The sequence below is a fragment of the Trematomus bernacchii genome, unplaced genomic scaffold (assembly GCF_902827165.1).
Source record: "Trematomus bernacchii unplaced genomic scaffold, fTreBer1.1, whole genome shotgun sequence".
NCBI classification, from domain to species: domain Eukaryota; kingdom Metazoa; phylum Chordata; class Actinopteri; order Perciformes; family Nototheniidae; genus Trematomus; species Trematomus bernacchii.
Genome location: NW_022987828.1, coordinates 11039822 through 11058652, shown reverse-complemented (window position 1 = coordinate 11058652; position 18831 = coordinate 11039822). Strand labels below are relative to the sequence as shown.

At 40.4% G+C, this 18831-nt stretch overlaps 1 protein-coding gene across 1 annotated transcript in view; it reads right to left on the bottom strand.

The window, feature by feature from the left end:
• Positions 1-18831, bottom strand: part of adam12 (ADAM metallopeptidase domain 12) — a 75264-nt gene that overhangs the window by 5573 nt on the left and 50860 nt on the right. Inside the window, exons 12-21 of the mRNA XM_034152711.1 lie at positions 16625-16802; positions 13663-13752; positions 11643-11838; positions 11419-11527; positions 10744-10942; positions 7360-7437; positions 5367-5475; positions 4909-5047; positions 4037-4145; positions 1355-1606 (exon numbers count right to left, since the gene is read on the bottom strand). Of these exons, the coding sequence (XP_034008602.1) occupies positions 1355-1606; positions 4037-4145; positions 4909-5047; positions 5367-5475; positions 7360-7437; positions 10744-10942; positions 11419-11527; positions 11643-11838; positions 13663-13752; positions 16625-16802 (1459 nt within the window). The remainder of the gene's footprint in view (positions 1-1354; positions 1607-4036; positions 4146-4908; positions 5048-5366; positions 5476-7359; positions 7438-10743; positions 10943-11418; positions 11528-11642; positions 11839-13662; positions 13753-16624; positions 16803-18831) is intronic.

Genomic DNA, 18831 nt, shown 5'->3' with positions numbered 1-18831 from the left:
TGGAGGTATGATAACTGGATCTCTGTACGTCTCCCTGTAAATCCTTCCTTCATGCGTTTGCCTTAACATCTAGGATTAGGTTACGCTTCTTATCCAACATGGAGAAAGCGTCACATCACAAAGCTTGTGTCTTTATCTTTTTTTAAAGCAGCGGGGATCCGTCTATTCCCCTGCGCTCCCTGCTGGGTCTCACAGAGAACAGACATCCCACAGCACAGCTCCCTGCGCTGCGCCGCTACAGGAACGCATCAGGATTTGGATGCACCACCAAATCCAGCAGACAGATGGATTTACTATCTCCACCGCATCCAATACCGCTAGGCTAAGCAGAACGCAGCGTCTTACTCAGGAGTTGGGTCACGGGGGGGGAGACGGATTGAATGTTGCAGTCGATAATGTGGGCAAGCAAGCGGACCGCAGTGCAGGAATGCAGTAATACTAACATTCAATGCTTTGTTACAACATTTACACATGACCATACAGGTCGCTGTCTCAGTTTTACACCACTGACTATAATTAGCATATTCTTTTAATCACTGCAGACCATTTTTTAGTCTAGAGTATCTCAGCTTTAAGATTGGTTTCTTATATTCCATTCCACTCCATTGGTTGCGGTTCATTTGACTATGAACATCTCATGGCTTTGCTTTACAAAGATCATTCATCACAGTTTCCTATTTAGAGTGAAAGTTACATAACTTTCATGAGGTAATGCATTGTGGAAAGGGACTGATTTCTTCATCTGTGTGTCCGAAGTAGCTGTGACCAACCGTATTTCTTTGTTGTTGTTGATTTGCCAACATATATCTCACTGTGAAAAATGATCTCCCTGCAGTGCATGATAGAGTGGTTGACCTATAAAAATTGAAATTTGAACATCTACAGTTCCATGAAATCACATGAAATGACTGCAAGACCCAGAGCAGTGAGATGTTTTATTATGAATATAACTTATGAGTGCAATGCTTGTTTTGCAGCTGACTCATATCTTGGATGGCTGTCCTCAAACGCACCACCAAGGATTAATATTTCCAATGAGAAGTTACTTTGACATTTGGAAAGAAGAGGACTAAATGGTCACTGTGACCTTTGCCAAGACATTTTCAAGTCCCAGTAGGTTCATTTTTACACTTCATTAAAATTAAATTATGTTAAAAGGTAGCCTAGAATTTACAGGAAATCAATGTATAAAGTTGTGTTTTGGTTCATAAATGGTACTTGAATTTATGGGCTATGTATGGTCCAGTAAAGCTGTGGTCTACACAGAAACGACCATTTTAAAATATTACAAGACAGTTTCTGATCAAGTTAAAGCTACAGACTTGGAATATATGAATACTTGAGTGAAACAAACCTGGTCTGCTCTGCAGGACGGCTGCTGGCGTGGCAGGCTGAGGAAAGGTGTCACTCGGGGGGGAGAGAGGGGCGTGTGGGCGGGCAGGACCCTGTGGTAGGCCGGCAGAGGAGGCAGGATGGGATGGCCCACGCTCAGAGACACCGGCATGGGCTGGCTGATGTGCAGCGGCTGGTAGAGGGGCAGTCTGCGCAGGCTGTGGGAGTGGAAGCTGTGGGGGTGAAGGAGAGGCTCCGCACTCAGGAGAGACGGCTGGAAAGAGGAGAGAGGAAGATATTTCCAGCAGTTATGCTTTAAGCGGGTTTCGTTTAGCATGAAACACTTGAAATAACTAAAGGACAAGTTAAACAAGAAAGTAGAAAGAAAGGGAGGTGATAGAAAACTATTTCTGCTAAAAAGTTAGCAATGATTGAGAGTCAGACCTAAACATTTCAGATGTGTGTATCTCACACTGCATTGTAACTTTTATTCATGTATCTTTGCTTTTAAATTAGTGTTTTTAAATGCCATTTTATAATATATTTTGTAATGCTCTTAATGTCTTTCATTTTTTAATTGCCATGTGTTGAAATGTGCTATATAAATAAACTTGCCTTGCCTTTATGTGGTCAGGCTCAAATATACAAGCATTTGTGATAGGTGTTAATAATAATGTTCTCTGTTTATTTAAGTCTCACATTGTAAGACTAAGCCTGAATGCACAATATGAGCAACCTGAAACCAAAGCTTCTATATGGAAGAAATCATTTATTTAATATTTACACCAAAGTTGTTGCTTTGTCAACGCTTTAAAAAGGCCTTTTTATATAAGAGTTTTTAACACTTTCTCCCAGACAATTTTGTACCCTCCAACATATTATCTTGTGCAGTACTGGTTTGTTTTGTCAAGCAACTTTTCTGAGTATTACTTGTACTTCCATCTTGTTAAAAAGGTAAAGACTTCAGATTTTCTCACTTTAAAGGTGGGGTAGGTAAGTTTGAGAAACCGGCTCGAGATACACTTTTTGTTATATTCCATGGAATTCTCTTAACAATCCGATAGCAATGAACATCTTAAGTGTCATCTGTGGAAGCCGTAGTACTGTAAAAAGCACGACCAATCATTTTAGCCGGCCCGGCTAAAATAACTGGATGGCCTACCTGCCTGTCAGCCTTCCATCTGTGCACAAACTTATCTCGTGCCCTCATTGGTCATGTGCGCGTTCGTGTGTGTTTGAGGAGGGGCTCTGTGAGGAAGTGGCAGATTTTTTCCGGCTGTGTATTTTCTAATTCTAGCACACTCGAGCTGGTTTCTCCAAAATTACCTACCCCACCTTTAAATGATGTAAAATAACTACATTTCTTTCGGTCTTAGACTTTAGGGTCGGACAAAAAGAACACCAAGCCATCATTTTAAGTACCTTGGTAAGGTTGCACAGTTTTTGTGGTCTGTTTTGATCTGGTCTAGTTATCCTCTGGTCTATTCAGATTGTTTGATACTGTTTTTGGGACCCTTTTCAGATCAGGTCTCTTAAGAACTTAAACTTGTCCTATCTTGGTAGGATATGGAAAAAGTTTCAAAATGATCAAATATCTCTCATTTAAAGAAGTCAAATTGGCCTCTTATAGACTTCATTTTGATTATAAGATGGAATAAACAAAAAACAACACCTTTAATGTTCATTAAAAATAAATGTACTTGCCTTGCTTACTGACAACTCAAAAGCTTTAACCTGAATTATTAAAGTTTAGTTCAGGCATTAAAAGTAAAACTCTGCTTCAGACATAAAACTCTCGTTAGTGTGAAAGAGCTGATGTCATAATCAGCCATAAAACTGGGGAACAGCGTTATTAGAGATGACGCTCTGAAATAGAAGCCAGAATCTGACCACATGTCCTGACCAGCTGTTAGCCCTCCGCTCAGAACAAAACCAATAACGCCTCAAATGGCCAGAAAGGATTTGGCTGCTAGACAACAATCACACACTCACACATGCACACACACAATGCAGATGTAGAAAAGAGAATGGCTGGAGAGGCACCATAATAAGGATGGACAGGCTGTTTCAAAAAGTCATTCTGGTGGACAGAATAATACACAACATGAACTGGACAACCCTCTGCATTCAATTAGGATATAATTACAGCTTTTTACACTGTTGCTACAGATACGGGACACGGCAAACACACACAAACACTCATGAATATAAATGCTTTCGTTTGTCACACACACATATTAATAATAGGTAATCTCCGGCTGTGCTGATCGTTTCCAACAAACAAATCAAAGCCTGATTTCCTCCTCCGCCTAAATCAATCAACTCTGCTCCCCCCTAATCATAACAAATATTTTTTTTTATCACAAACAAATATTCAAAGGGCTCAAATAACAACCTCCTGAGTTTCACTTAAATAGTGCAATCTCTCAATTACATTTCCTCTGCATTCCGTCAACAAAAGCAGCGTAATTAATATTTCTCAGAGAGGTAGAGAGGGAGATATATATAAAGTGAGTTTGAATCAATTATCCAGCATTTCTTTTTGTCAACAAGCCTGGCGACTTTAAACCGAGGCGTGGATGATAGTGAAGTGATCTTATAGTGTGATTAAGAAATAATTGACAGGCACTCACAAGGGTGTATATGAAAAGACATTATACACATTATTAATGCCGTGACAGATGTATTGCAGGCAGTGACTCACCTTATAAATGTTGGCTGCACAGGGTTTGGGTGGAGGCTTGCGTTTTGGGGTGGGTCTGTACATGGACTGAGTCCTCATGGGGCTGGTGGGCCTGCAGGCCTCCAAAGATCTATACACACAAAACAAGAACGTAAGGTAACGTAGGTCCAATCTGTAGCGTTTGGTTTTTAACCATATAGATATGCACTTATAGTATTGCAATGTTGTTTGGTCACTACTATTCTTTCTTTCTAAGAGCTTTAATTGACCTACATTTTTTCAAACTTTTCTTCAAATGGAAATTATCATATGCCTATTTTATTGAGTCTTATCAAGTATTGTCTATCTAAAAACGTGTTGTTTATTCTTTTTGATTTGTGCACAACTTGTTCATGTATCTATTTAACATAATGTTAAGGTGTGTGTATTATAATGTATAATATGCAGAGATCCCGGCTGTTAGTTGAAGAGCCGGTCACTTTTTATTATACTGAGCAGCAATTCATTACAATATAAAGTATTTGAATGTATTGTATGCTTTTTACAAGATGGTCTGAATGAGTCTCTCAATTTGTACTTTTGTGATACAAATGTTCTCAGGTGAATCTAAAAAATATAGGCTATTTCTCCCCCTGTGTTTAAAATATCACTTAAATAAACAAGAAACTATGAGCTTCAGGTTTAGCCATATTCGATTGTGATGACGGTTGGTGGTGTTGCTTGTTCTTGTTGCCAGTCCACTGACAATCAAACGTGATGAACATTTAAATCAATGACTTATTGCATTAGAACTTGGTAGAAACGTCTCGTTAAAACAAGACAGCAGGAATAAGAACTCAACTTCTCACAGAGGCACAATTTGTTATGTTATGTTTTGTGAAGAGACGTGTCACCTGAGTTTCTCCAAGGTGCTCTTCTTATTGTTGAAGAGGAGCCGCAGCAGAGCCTTCCTCTTAATGAAGATGATGAGGGTGGTGACCAGCAGGCTGATCAGGGTCACCAGGATTGCCACAGTAATGACCACACTATCAGCTGATGCCATATACGACAACACGCACATTAATACACACACACGCACATCTACAGCACAGAATGACAGGACATGAGGCAGAGACCGTTACAGTTAGGACACGGTCAGCAGCACAGTGTGTAAATCACATTTCTCTGTAATTCACTCAACTCAAAACTCAATTAACTTCTCATTTTAAGCTACAGACTGAACACAATGTCATGTATTTCTGCATGGATGTTGTTCTACAAAAGTTACACTCCTTATCCATCTAGAAGTGACTCTCCAAGAAAGAGATGTCTACATGTAATGAGAAGATGGAAATGAAGTCGTGCACGCTACCTGCCACTCTCATCGGGCCGCTGTCGATGCTCCCACCGAAGCCGCCGTTGTCGCAGAACGGAGGCGCCCAGTGTGCTTCACAGTGACAGTTCATCTTGTTGTTGCACACCTGCAAACACGGGAGTTGTACCATATATAACATGAAATATTGATACTCCCTTTCTCCTGCATAAAATAGTACTTAGAGGCACTTGTATTCCTACCAGCTAAACTCCAGATTTAAATGATGTATGGGTGCATCCAGAAATAACAAGATGAAACCTGATTTGGTTTATTTTTCATACATAAACCTCTCTCATTCGGTTAGTCAAAGTGACTTTTTAATATGAGAGGACACTGGGTCCGCGTGTGTGTGTGTACTGAGAGTCATAATAGATAAAACATGTGCATGGGAGAGTCCATCCCGTAAAGCCTCAGGATTCCTGTGCACAAGTTTGATTCAGGAGGATTCCCTGGCGAGGTAACGCAGTCCAGCTGTCAGTGTGGAGGGAGGAGAGAGGGATGAAGGGAGGGAGGAGAGAGGGAGTTGTGCAGATGTGGGATTTACATTAAACACAGGCGTGCAGTCAAGTGCCTTCCCTGCCTCCAGGCGACGGACACTTCTTCACACCGGGGCTAAGAGGCACTTGGGGGGGCTTAAAGAGATGTTTTTATTTGGTGTATTAAGAGAAATGTGACAACAGCAAAGCAAATCTCTTTATGTTGCTACAAGGAAATGATCTGTCTCTATTGAATTAAGACTCAAGACACTAACTGTAAAATGAGAGTGGGCACATATTTCTTTAAATTCCTGTTGAGCTTAAGATGCATATTAATAAAAAGTGTGCAGTGACGGTTCATCTCCACCGTACGCTCATTTGAAGAAGTACTTTCACTATGTCTGATGTAATAGTATGCATTCTTCAACAATTGTATTAGACGCACACACTGGCTCGTCACTTCCTGAACCTCTCAGTTTCTCATATCAGGAAAGATTGCACTTCACATGTGTATACTCATTTGTGTTGAAGATGTCTGTATGGGTATATAAGGTATAGAAAAGCAACACATATAGACACCAATGTACCTGGAAAAGTCAATACATGCAGGGCGAGATAAAGTGAGTTGTTTTGCAAGCGAACAATATTCTTTAAACTCCCAGAGTAAAATCAGATAATCACTGCGTTTCCAGTCAGGTCTCGTACTGTGGGGGGGTGTTTGGAGAAAATGGGAGACAAATTGATTTGGCAGATATGTCTGCAGGGGGGAACATGCAGCTCAAGTCTACACTCCTAATGGGAAACATTTCTCCATACTTTATTCTCTTGCAAAGTATTTTCAATGTGATTCTTTGTTATTGCAGTGAGAACGTCAACTGGCAGCTGTGTTGTTGAGAATAACAAGTTTATTTTTATATTGACTGACTAAATTGGAACAGAGGTGTTTGTTCATTAAAGTAAGAAACAAGAAAAAGTTGGGGAATACACACGTGTATATAATCTCTTTGCCGTATACGATCAGAGATAAGTGTGAGCTAAACTAGTCCCTGGTGGATTGTCGAATCTGTAAACTAAACATAAAGTCACCCCCTGTTGAATTATTGATATGAAAAACTAAGAGAGAAAGGTGAACATCTTCTTTACACTGCAACACAACTAGCAGTGTGTTCTCTTACTGCAATGCTGCACTGTTTTCCTCTCACTGTACAGGGGGAAGATGATGGACAACATCTTAAGTAGACCATAAATGATGCTGTTAAATGGGATTGATTTAACCTCAGTGGGACAATGAAGATTGATCGCACAGAATGGGAGCATCTGCCATAACTCACAGGCTGCACCGTAAATACACTGTTGCTCTGCTTCTGTATGCAGTCAAAGGGCGGTAAGACACTCTTAAGTCAATTGGTGGAAGTGACTAAATGAATACACACAGAGTCCTCCCAGAGCTGTTCAACATGCTACAGTGTATCATTTAACACTAAATATTGAACCAGCAGATCATTTGCACTCACCCCACGTCCATTGCACTTCCCAGAGCACTCGTGCACACCGAAGACACTGACATTCTGACACTGGCGATTCAGGCACACCTGTAAAGGGGAGAAATCATCAGGCATTTAGTGAGAGAGATAATAAGGTTTAATACAGAAGAAGATGTGTGTACAGTTGGATCACATCTGTCGTGTATGTGCACAGGTTTATTAGCAGGTGCATGATTTATACCTGCTCCATGTTCTCTACCGAATAGGAGAGTACAGTTGCTGATTGAGATGGAAAAATACTTTAAAAAAAAAAACTATAAACAATATTAAAAAATTGTGAAATTGCCGCACGTTTCACAACCTTTAATGCAGATCAAGAGGTGAAGAATCTATAAACACAATATAATGTGATTTCCCCGAAAACAAACAAGACTTCCATAATCAAGCTATTCCATCTCTTCTAATTGCCGCTGTGGTGTGGGCCATGTGCTGTGAACCGAATGGCCCGATTGTCATGGAAAATAGAAAACCTTTTTGAAAAGAACAAATGCCCGTGATGACAAAGACCCAGGCCAGCAACATTTCATGCTAATGTGTGGAGCTCAGTCACATGTTGCAGAGACAACAGACCCAAGCTAACATGGCAGACTGCCATATTGCACAGAAAGCCCAAAGGTCTTTTAGCTCCAAGGGCAAGCCCCTTGAGATAACTGAAAAGAGCGAGGACTTGTAGGACTCTGAGACAACACATTTTTGTTTCAGTCTGAAAATTGGTTATTTTTCTAGCATAACCCCGCTGCCATATTTGAACACCGTAGGCAGAGTGCTGGATGTTCATGAGCGAACTCCAGAGCTGCGAGGGGTGTTGCAAATGCAATCATCCAGCTGTGAGAACTACTGTATAAAGGAGAAGCCATGGGTATCTCTAAAGGAGCATGTGTCGACTGGATGGGCCTGGGCCAAGTGTCAAAACTTGCATCATATTTTCTGTGTTTCAGGAAATAGTGAGAAAGCATAATGTCATGCACAACTGGATAAGAACAAATCCCATCAGGGAGTACCAGAGGGGCTGGGGCGGGGAAGATTCCTCAGACACAGAGTTATAATTCTGTAAGTTAACTGCCTTGATGTGTATGGAGCTGAAGAACATTTTAACTAGTACCATAGGGACAAGTAAAGATGCGAGTAAACAATGCAAATAACTGTAAGAAATAGCACTTTTGTATTATTGAATTTCTGGACACCAAAATGTACTTTTGCGATAGAGGTCAATCAATCAATTTTTATTTATATAGCCCAATATCACAAATGTTACATTTGTCTCAGTGGACTTCACAGTTTGTACCGAATATCAGTATGACAATACGACACCCTCTGTCCTTAGACCCTCACATCGTACAAGGAAAAACTTCCAGAGAAAACCCCACAGTTTAAAGGGGAAAATGGGAGGTGCTTTAAAATGTAATGTTCATCCATTTACTTATTGATAAAGCGGCAGAGAAATGTGGTGACAATGCCCATATGAGCCGCATATTATATAAAGGAAGCAAGTGCTCCAGCCCAAACTCCTTTTCTGACTCCTTTGTGGTGAAAGAAAGCCCTGATTTCAACGCAGTGGTAAGAGAGATTTTGAGGGCAGCACAAAGTTGGGAGGCACACCTAATAAAATAATAGTGTTTCCCATACATTGATTTAATTGTGGCGGGCCGCCACAATTAAATATCGTCCGCCACAAATGGATCTCATAATCTCATTTGATCTCATTTTTTTTTCTTCTTCCTTTTCCTTTGGTGGTCTAATGGATAGTGAGGTGGGCTGATGATCGGAAGGTTGCGAGTTCAAATCCTGCCTGGAACACCACTACTAGTGTGCCCTTGAGTAAGGCACTTAGCCCTCAGTTACTCCAGGGAGAATGTCCCTGTAATTGGTCATTGTAAGTCGTTTTGGAATAAGGCGTCTGCTAAATGCCTGAATTGTAAATTATATTTTTGGGAGAATAAACCCCACAGATCCTCAACTCCGGTGTGTTTCACTCATTAACAACGCAACACAGAGCAACAAGAACGTTGTCTACAGTAGCCATGAACTCGCATGTATTATCTTATTTGAGGGGGGGTGGATGCGTGGACCACCCGAATAGGTTAAGGGGCCTTTGGCTTTTCTTGCCGGGGTGCCCCCACAAATAGAATCAAATTCTGTGGGAAACACTGAACTGGTTGCCATGACGGTCTTGTCCAGCCCTCAGCACGATGTCTATATATACGGATCAGTGGATTACCTCAGGAGTTAACTTTATTAGCCTCTCTGGCTCTGACTCGCCTCCTAACTGCAGTCCTCAGCACCCGAAGGAATACTACAGTAGTACAACACTAGGCTCACACAGTTGTCAGTCTTTTTGGGGTCTCTAGAGGACACATAATATAGCTCCATGCTGTGTTACAGGGCAATAAACAACAAGGGAACAGCTCATTCTAAAGCTATAGAAAGAACTTGTAAATTACAGTAGTGAATAATTAGAGAATAGCAAGCATGACCTTTAGAAGCAGCTTATACAGCACATTACTGTAGTATATACTACCTAAACTTTCATTTAGTTTTATAAACACTTGTGCATGGTTGAGACAGGAATACAAAAAAGACGGTATAACTTTAGATACACATATTCACCATCAACTAGTTGTTAATTAACATGCATATTAGAGCCAAACTACTAGCTTATTAGTAAACATATTCTGAGTTAGAAATACCTAATTTTAAGTTATTTTGACACAATTAACACTTGTAGTTTCATGTCTTGTTACATAAGAATAGACCATATTTGTTAGGTGTTATTATGGGAGAATGACTATTGTTGTGGTACTACTGCCTTATTAGGCCCATATTGAGCATATTAAGACCAGAACTCATGTACAACAACATCATTACTTACAATAAATAAGCACTAACTGGAGGGTTATTAAAGGTGGGGTAGGTAAGTTTGAGAAACCGGCTCGAGATACACTTTTTGTTATATTCCATGGAATGCTCTTAACATCCCGATAGCAATGAATATCTTAAGTGCTTTGACAAAAAATTCATAAAAAAATGTCATCTGTGGAAGCCGTAATACTGTAAAAAGCACGGCCAATCATCTGAGCCGGCCCGGCTAAAATAACTGGATGGCCTACCTGCCTGTCAGCCTTCCATCTGTGCACAAACTTATCTCGTGTCCTCATTGGTCATGTGCGCGTTCGTGTGTGTTGGAGGAGGGGCTCTGTAAGGAAGTAGCAGATTTCTTTCCGGCTGTGTATTTTTAAATTCTAGCGCACTCAAGCTGGTTTCTCCAAAATGACCTACCCCACCTTTAAGGAAAAACTCTTAACTAATGGCCTAGTACTGGTAGAATGCCTCTGTAGAATTAAACTGATCACTCACCATGCCGTCTCCACACTTCGTGCCAGCCAGCACCAGCCCAGGGTCAGGCATGTCATCGCCCAGATACACATGCGTTCCTCGACACAGAATTCGGCCTCCTTCTTGTAGCGGGATATTTGTTTCAATAGAAACAGCATTTGTTCCGATCACTGGCCGGTTGGCTCCTCCCTGGCACTGAATCTTTCCACACTTTGCATCCCTAAATACAACACACAGAAACACATGCGTTGGCAAAAACATTAAAAGACACATAGTTAAACTGCTTAATCAATAAAGCATGAAGGCCTGTCAATCAAACACAAGGAGAAGTAAATGTAGAGACAGATGAAAGACTGCTGAAGAGAGCCGCAGTGCTTCAGTCCTACGGTCGTTAAAGCAATTACATCAATTAACAAAGAGCTTGAATACAGAATTCACCCAAAGGAATGAGATCTTTGGAACAATTATACTAAAAGAATAGCTTGAAATGATTCATGAATATTTTCATAGACTGTAATTAGCTGCCATCTTCCTCAAATGAAATGTTTTCACCCGTGTAAACTTTTGTTTGAAGATCACATGTCAGATTCCACCACATACTGAAGATTTCTAATGATACCACTTAGCTAATCAGTTTTGTTTTGCACAGTAATTTCTCTGTACCTCTACCACATCAGTGCAGCTGCAGAAACTTACCTCGCATCACATTTGGCAAAGGAGCCTTTGGAATCCTTCCCACAATTCCCGTAAGGATCTCCTGCAGAGTTGACTCGCTGGAAGCAAATCCCAGGGGCAGGTTTGGCTCCTTCGCACAAAGACAAACAAGCAAAATGCTAAACATAACGACCAAATTGAAGTGAAAGATTTTCCTAATGACAGTAAAGAGGATGTACACAAGTGATCAGGAGCCATTTGTCTACCTGGTCCCCACAGGGTGATGCATTGCTGCTCATGCGTCTGGCAGATGCCGTTGTAGCAGTAGCCTTCAACGCTGTAGCAGGCGTGCCCGTCATGCAGATAGACGTTGGCTGGACAGTGAGGGTTGGCACCGGTACAGAACTCTGGCAGGTCACAGGAGTTACTGGACTCTCGACACATGGTGCCAGCCGGTTTCAGCTGTGAACGCATACGGTCCAGCACAGTGAGCCATTTCAGGAATAGTGTATGCAGAATTGATGACCATCTATCTGTTAAAGTCAATGCTTTTGGTGAAATGTTCAGTGTTTTTGACATATTTAAAGCATCAGGTTTTACTAGGCCCATTCTCTTTGGGTTAGCACTGCAGTTGTCTTCACATTTTTCCTTGACCTCATGATGATTTCCATTTAGGTAGGACAAATTGGTTAGTAAAAAACACTCCACAAAGCACAGTTGAGGCTAATTGGACAAATTATAAATTTGCACCTGACTATTGCTTTACATGGAAAGGTCCTCGTGCCACAGAGGTGAAAAAACACTTTTTAAAAAACGTATTAAAACAATTTCCTCCACAATTAAAGTTAACAAAGAGCGTCTAACGCAGAAGAACATTTAATATAAAGGATCTGTCCAGGTTACAAACGAGAAAAGGGCCTGGAGGTTTCATTCAATTCTGAGAATGAATGTAAAAGGTACTATTATGTCCAAAATAAGCAATACATAGATCTGCAGAAAAAAACACCAAGGAAATGGGGCTATAGTGTAAAGTAGAACATCTTTTTAATATTGTATTCTTTGTTATGATTTAAAATGTGTTTCAATGTAAAGCAAAAACAAGGACTTATTTGGAGACATGTTCGAGGACATAATGAAAAGACTAAATGTGACCTGCTCCATCGAAATCAGTCGCATTGACTGATTGATTATTAGCGGAGCAAATGATCAAAATACTACGGAGGGAAGATATTTTCGTTTGGATTACTGGTCTGGGGGAAGCTCGCGAGTGTGTGTGTGTGTGTATACGTGTGTGTGTGTTTGTGTAATTTTGCGTTTGTGTGTGTATTGTGTTTGTTTCCCGGGGAAAACACTCACGAGAAACACCGGCTGTTGTTATGCCTGCTGTGACGTCAAGTTACTCCGTTCTCCGCTTGTAATTATGCCGTTACAAGCTTCAAAGTTGTATTTATCATCTGAATTTGCCGAAACAAGTTTAATATTCTGAAAGCCAAGACTTTGTTTATTTGAAATCAGATGAAAACAAAATGTAACGGACCCTGCCGTGTTATCTATGATTACTATACGCCTTACATTCATCATTTCAGCTGAAGGGAGGGGAAGCAGCACTGCGGAAGAGCAGGGTGTGCGAGTGAGAGGTGCCTGTCATCTTCCCTTTACAAGCTTCAAAAATATATTTATCGTGTGATTTGGGAAATAAAAGTGTAATATTCTGAAAGCCAAGACTTTGTTTATTTAAAATCAAACAAAACTATTTTTTTTTACGCAAATCCACGTTTATTTTGAAATGAGCCGTTGCGACCTCCGACTGATTTCGATAGAGCGGGTCACAAATGTAATTAATTAACCTCAAACAAATGTTCCTTTTCAATGAGACAACACACATCTAAAGTACTCAGTAAAAAGATGTTCATGTCAAAGTGAAAAACCACGGATAACTTTCCGCTTTTCAACTTGAGAACTTATCCATAACTGAAATCAGCCTTGAGGTAAAATATACAAAGATGGAATGAACTAAATTATACACAAGGGCACACTATTATGAGTCTCCTAATAACCTAGAAGAAAGAATTAAAAGAGGAAGTTTTGAGTCTTGGCACTTGAGTTCTGAATTGAAAAATGTTCATCTCCGCAGAGTATTGCTTTTTGTAATGCTCATAGAAGCAGTGAAAATGCAATTTCAGAACCTTTACAGCTATGAGAATGGCAGGAAGATTTTTTAAATGTGAAAAGGGGGTCCAAAGTAGAAGGGTGAATGCATAAGATGACCTGAGTGAGAACTCTTACCCTGCAGTCTTCACAGCACTGTCCGTGGGCGCACACGGCGTCTCCCTTGAGGGTGCACGTGGTGGCGTTGCAGCATGGGTTCATACATTCCTGGGATTTGGGGAAGAAAACAAAACGTTTTAAAATCATGTGGACGTGATCTTTGTTCTCTCAGCTGCTCCCAGTCAGATCAAGACTTCCAGGTCAGGGGGGCGGACTTCCTGTCGGGGGATTCCCACTTCTCTGACCTGGAGAACTTTGAATGGATGTATCACATGTATTAACTCAAACTCATATGTTCTTGATTTGGGAATGGTGTGTTTGACAGGATGACCTGGGTGGGGTCAAAACGTGGGTGAGGTGAAACAAGAGATATAAGAAGCAGTTGGGAGGGTGTGTGTTTAGATCTTCAACTGAGATTTGATGTATATAGTGGAATAATAGACTATTGGGCTATCATGGAAAGGAGCAGGAGTGGATCGTGAGCTTTTAAGAGGCGGAGATTGTAGCCACTTCACCACAATGACAGGATCAGAGTGCTGCCGGCAGAAACCGACAACAAGAAGAGAGAGGAGACATGAGGGGAAGTGGAAAGAGAAGTAATGCTGTAAAGACTTCAGGGACGGTGTTGCAATGTTAATCTTCTATTGAATGCCAAGACACATCAGCTTTGTTTTCCAAGTAGTGTCACGCATCGCACGCAGGAAACAACTCCCACTATCGTTTATCCCTTCTCAACGTGGCTGTTTCGCTTGTGGGGCTCCAAGGTAAAGAACAGATTTGATGAGGTCTGGGAACTGGAGGCAGCCGGCTTGTCGGACGTCTAATTTTCAGTTGATGTGCGGTTTTACGAGTCTGGCTGTTTACTTCATGGCCCTGATGTAAGCCTATTGTTTAGAGAGGGGAGAAACGGTGGCTTTCATCTCTTGGTCTATGTGGGCCAGCGGATAAAAACAAGCAGGCCCTTTGTGGTGACATCATGGAGGGGCAAACTGGCTGAGATGGAGTTAACAAATGTAAATCATACAGTTTGTTCGTTGGTGGTAAAACACCATGACTCCACTAAAACACTACCTACAGTTGCCTGTAAATAAATAAGTGCTTAGTCGCAACACCAAAGAAGCAAACACGCATTTTAAAGAGTTGGATCAGCAAAATTACGAACTTAAGTACCCATTTAAAACATGTATTCTTTTCAATAAACAAAGCTGTCTTTAATCCTGGTTAGGGATCACATGTCGAGCTCTGATGTTAACAGATGCATTATGAAGCCTTCTCTCTTTTCTCCTCAATAGATATAATGTTAGCGGGCTCATTATAGCCGGCACTTACCGTTAAAGAACACATACAAAGATAGTTTCTTGAGGAAAGAGACATCACTCTGTAACACCAAAATGTGTTTATCAAATACATATTGTAAGTTAACCCACATTATTACCTCCAGTATTCGAAGTATACAGCTTGTAGAGAATACGTTGTAAAATCGATCAGGCTATTTCAATTGATCAGACAGATATTTTATTATTTAATATCTTAAGCTGACCTTATTTTTAAGATTGAAGATACAGGTTGTGAATATTAATCAGACTGTCATTAGCATGAGGTTTGTCTGATCTGAATACTTCAGTTATTTATAATATCAGTTTCATGAAATTGTTAAAATCCAAACTTAATTATATATAAAGAACTTAGAAATGATTCAGATTTAGCAAGATAATGCAATTGGGCATTTTGAACATGTGTCAAACATACATTTGAAGGGACATTGTTTCATTAGATTACATTACATTGCATTTAGCTGACGCTTTTATCCAAAGCGACTTACAATAAGTGCATTCGACCAAGAAGATACAAACTTGAAGAAAACAGAATCATATAAGTACATCAGGTTTAATAGAGCCAAAACATTTCAAGTGCTACTCAACTGGCTTTAGATAAGCCAGTCCTTTGTTAGTATATAAGTGCTTTGTTAGTATATAAGTGCTTTGTTAGTATATAAGTGCTTTGTTAGTATATGAGTGCTTTGTTAGTATATAAGTGCTTTGTTAGTATATAAGTGCTTAGTTAGTATATGAGTGCTTAGTTAGTATATAAGTGCTTTGTTAGTATATTAGTGCTTAGTTAGTATATAAGTGTTTTATTTTTATTTTTTTTGTTTCACCACCTTACATTCTCCAGCAAAACCTTGAGATATTTTAAAGAATAAATATAAATGTATATTTATCATCAAATCACCACATTGCTGAAACTGAGTAATACCTGCTTCCCACATATGACTCTAAGTTCACTTCCCATGGTGCCTTGCAGTGTGTGTGAGGCAGAAACACATGCATCATACATGCCTTTGCAAAGCCAAAGAAAGCTTATTTCAGCTTTGTTTGTTTCCTTTGCCGCAGTTGGACAGTGGTTTGATTAATGGGCCTTCACCCAGGACATGAAGTCCTCCTGGCAGCCTGTCAGGGCACCGCTCAGCACATGTGGGACACAAATAACTACATGTGATGTAAATAAAACACTTATATCGGAGGCCTCGGGTGATTTGCTCAGCTTTTAGTCTTTAAAAAAAAAAAAAGTGGGTTCCGATGCTTTTAAGCCCCAAACACAACGTCAATATCAACAGAAAGTTTGACCTGATATTTGTTGTGTTCGGTCGGGGGGTCTGAGGGAGCTGTCTAGACTTTCAGTGTTCTGGATGATTGCTTACAGAACTGTTATTTTCTTTGCACCATAGTCTTTGTAAAGGGAGTATAAAGTCAGGGAAGCATGTGGTACCAGTATTTCCCTTGTGTTTAAGTATTCATATATTTGAATGGGCAGTTTACTATAAGTAGACATGAAAATCAGGGCTGACATTTTTGGGAAAAGACCACCTATGGAATCTTTCAGTATCACATTAACAACACTTCTTAAATCACCAAAGAGTAGAATATTGATCGACTCCACTAAAGCAAGTCAGGACAAAGATGTCTGGTCTCCATCTTACCTCCGGCTCCCCACAGTCGCACTCTTCTCCCTCCTCCACGTAGCCGTTGCCACACTTTTGTCCACCGTAGAGGACCTTGACCTCGGGCATGTTGTCCAGACACATGCCCACGCCTTTCTCCAGACTGGCAGCAAGGTCTTTCTTACTGCATGTACTGAACACCGTTGGAAAAGGATGCCTACAAGAAAAATGGAAAAACAAAGTTGACAGAAATGAAGAGACATGGCTTTAATGTCTTTATGGATTTCATGACATATAAATGTCACAGATTTGCCCTAGACACAGAAGGATTACTAGCTAAATGATCTGTAATAAAAGTGGATTCAAGCGTTCAGCTGAGCCAGTACATGAGCAGAGCTTCCACTGGTTCCTTTGTTCAATATTAGTATTTAATAGGGCTTTTCACACAAATGTAATGGTCTACTGACATTGTACAGTATAAGCTCCGGGTCAATAGATTTTCAATCCTACTCAATTCATAAACGGGACATCAAATATATCAGTTACATTTTCAAGAGGCACATCCTGGCAGCACTGGGACAATTTAAGCAGCTGACTGGAGGGAAGCGTGTGAGGAGGCGTTTGTTGGACGTGGATCACTTGTGTGTGTGTGTGTGCGAGCACATGTGTGTAGGTGGAACATTGATAAAAAAGCAAGACTGAAACCACATCATTTCTAACATATTAATTTCCCTCCCTGGTATCGCTTACCTGAAGGGCTGACTAATGTCTAATTTAGTGAGGAAAGAAATGGATTTGGTATTGAAAATGGGAAAATGTTATGACTTTTAAAGATGAAACTGTGTGATAGGCCAATAACAGCTGTGAAGCCCGGGGGAATGGCCCTCCTGCTCGAGTGAGCTTCTGCAAGTCTAGGAACCAAGGACCAGAAATAAATAGGCAGAGAGATGGAGAGAAAAACACAAATAATATGGAGATGTCTCGGAGAAAAGAACAGAATAATACAGAGTGGGGACAGGAACAGAGGAAGAGACTGAGGCATGAGCAAAGGGGTGGAAAAGCATCTATGCAGAAAAAATATAAGGAATAGAATCATAAATAGGAAAAAAACATTTCAGATATTGTGTTGCTTAACCAGACGGAAGAAAAATGAAAAAAATATATAGAAAAACACCTTTTTTATAGCAGTTTTTATTCAAATTATTTCTAAGAAAGTGGTTGATTTGGGTTCATTCGAGCACACTGAATGAACAATGTAACTTTTAAAACCTTTGCTTAACCCTCTGAGGACTTTGTCTCAAAATCGAATGAATATTTTGTATGACATTTTTTTATATGTTATATACTGTTTGCCCATTTTGTTTGCTTTTAAAAAGGTTTTTATTGTACTGTATTGGACTCGATTGTTTTGGCATTGCCTTTAACACTAAGCACAACACACTGGAGGTATAATAAAAAAAGCCACAGGACATACTCAACTACAACACAGAGTAAAATAGGAATTCAACCATCTCTCTACCTTGTGCTTCATGCCGGCTAAGTAAAAAGCAGCATCACAAAGGAACTGACACAGAAAGCAGGCTTTAGGGGTGTAAAATGAGTATCTCACAGCTACCACAGCCATAATGGGACTGAGCTTAGTTTCAAAAGGAGGATGTGGGGTGTTAGACAGCTATGGCTGGTGTTGGCAGACATGGCACAGCGAGAGGCGGCTGGCATCTGATACTTGAAAAGCTCGACTTCAGACAGAAATATGTCATACACGTACTTATGCAGCAAAAGACCAACTGGGGTCCTGAAACGCAACAGGGCGTGGAGACTGTCTGCAGAGCTCACGGCTTGACAAGGCAGATTTGTGAAAACTCAACATTACACAGAATATGTTATGTGGAGCCTGTCGTTGGACAGAGGGGAACATTAGTGTGTGATGCTTTGCCTTTGCCTAAGGGGGATTTGGCTGATGTAACTGCATGGTTATTTCACTGTTGTTAGTTGACTATAGTGAAGCTTCTCCAGAGGGGACTGGAGATAACGTTAGAGGCATTTAATGCAAAGACATCAGCTTTTTCCCAACAAGAACACATATATCCAGAGAATATTTAACACAGAAAACATCCTCTTCTAACGCCCACCCTGGGGTGAAAGTGTTGGGTCTTCACTCACACCTTTATGTGTCAGATGCTTTCATCTGTCACTGACCAAAAGCCAATCCACCTGCCCTCGTCTGCTCCTTTAATCCTCCTCTT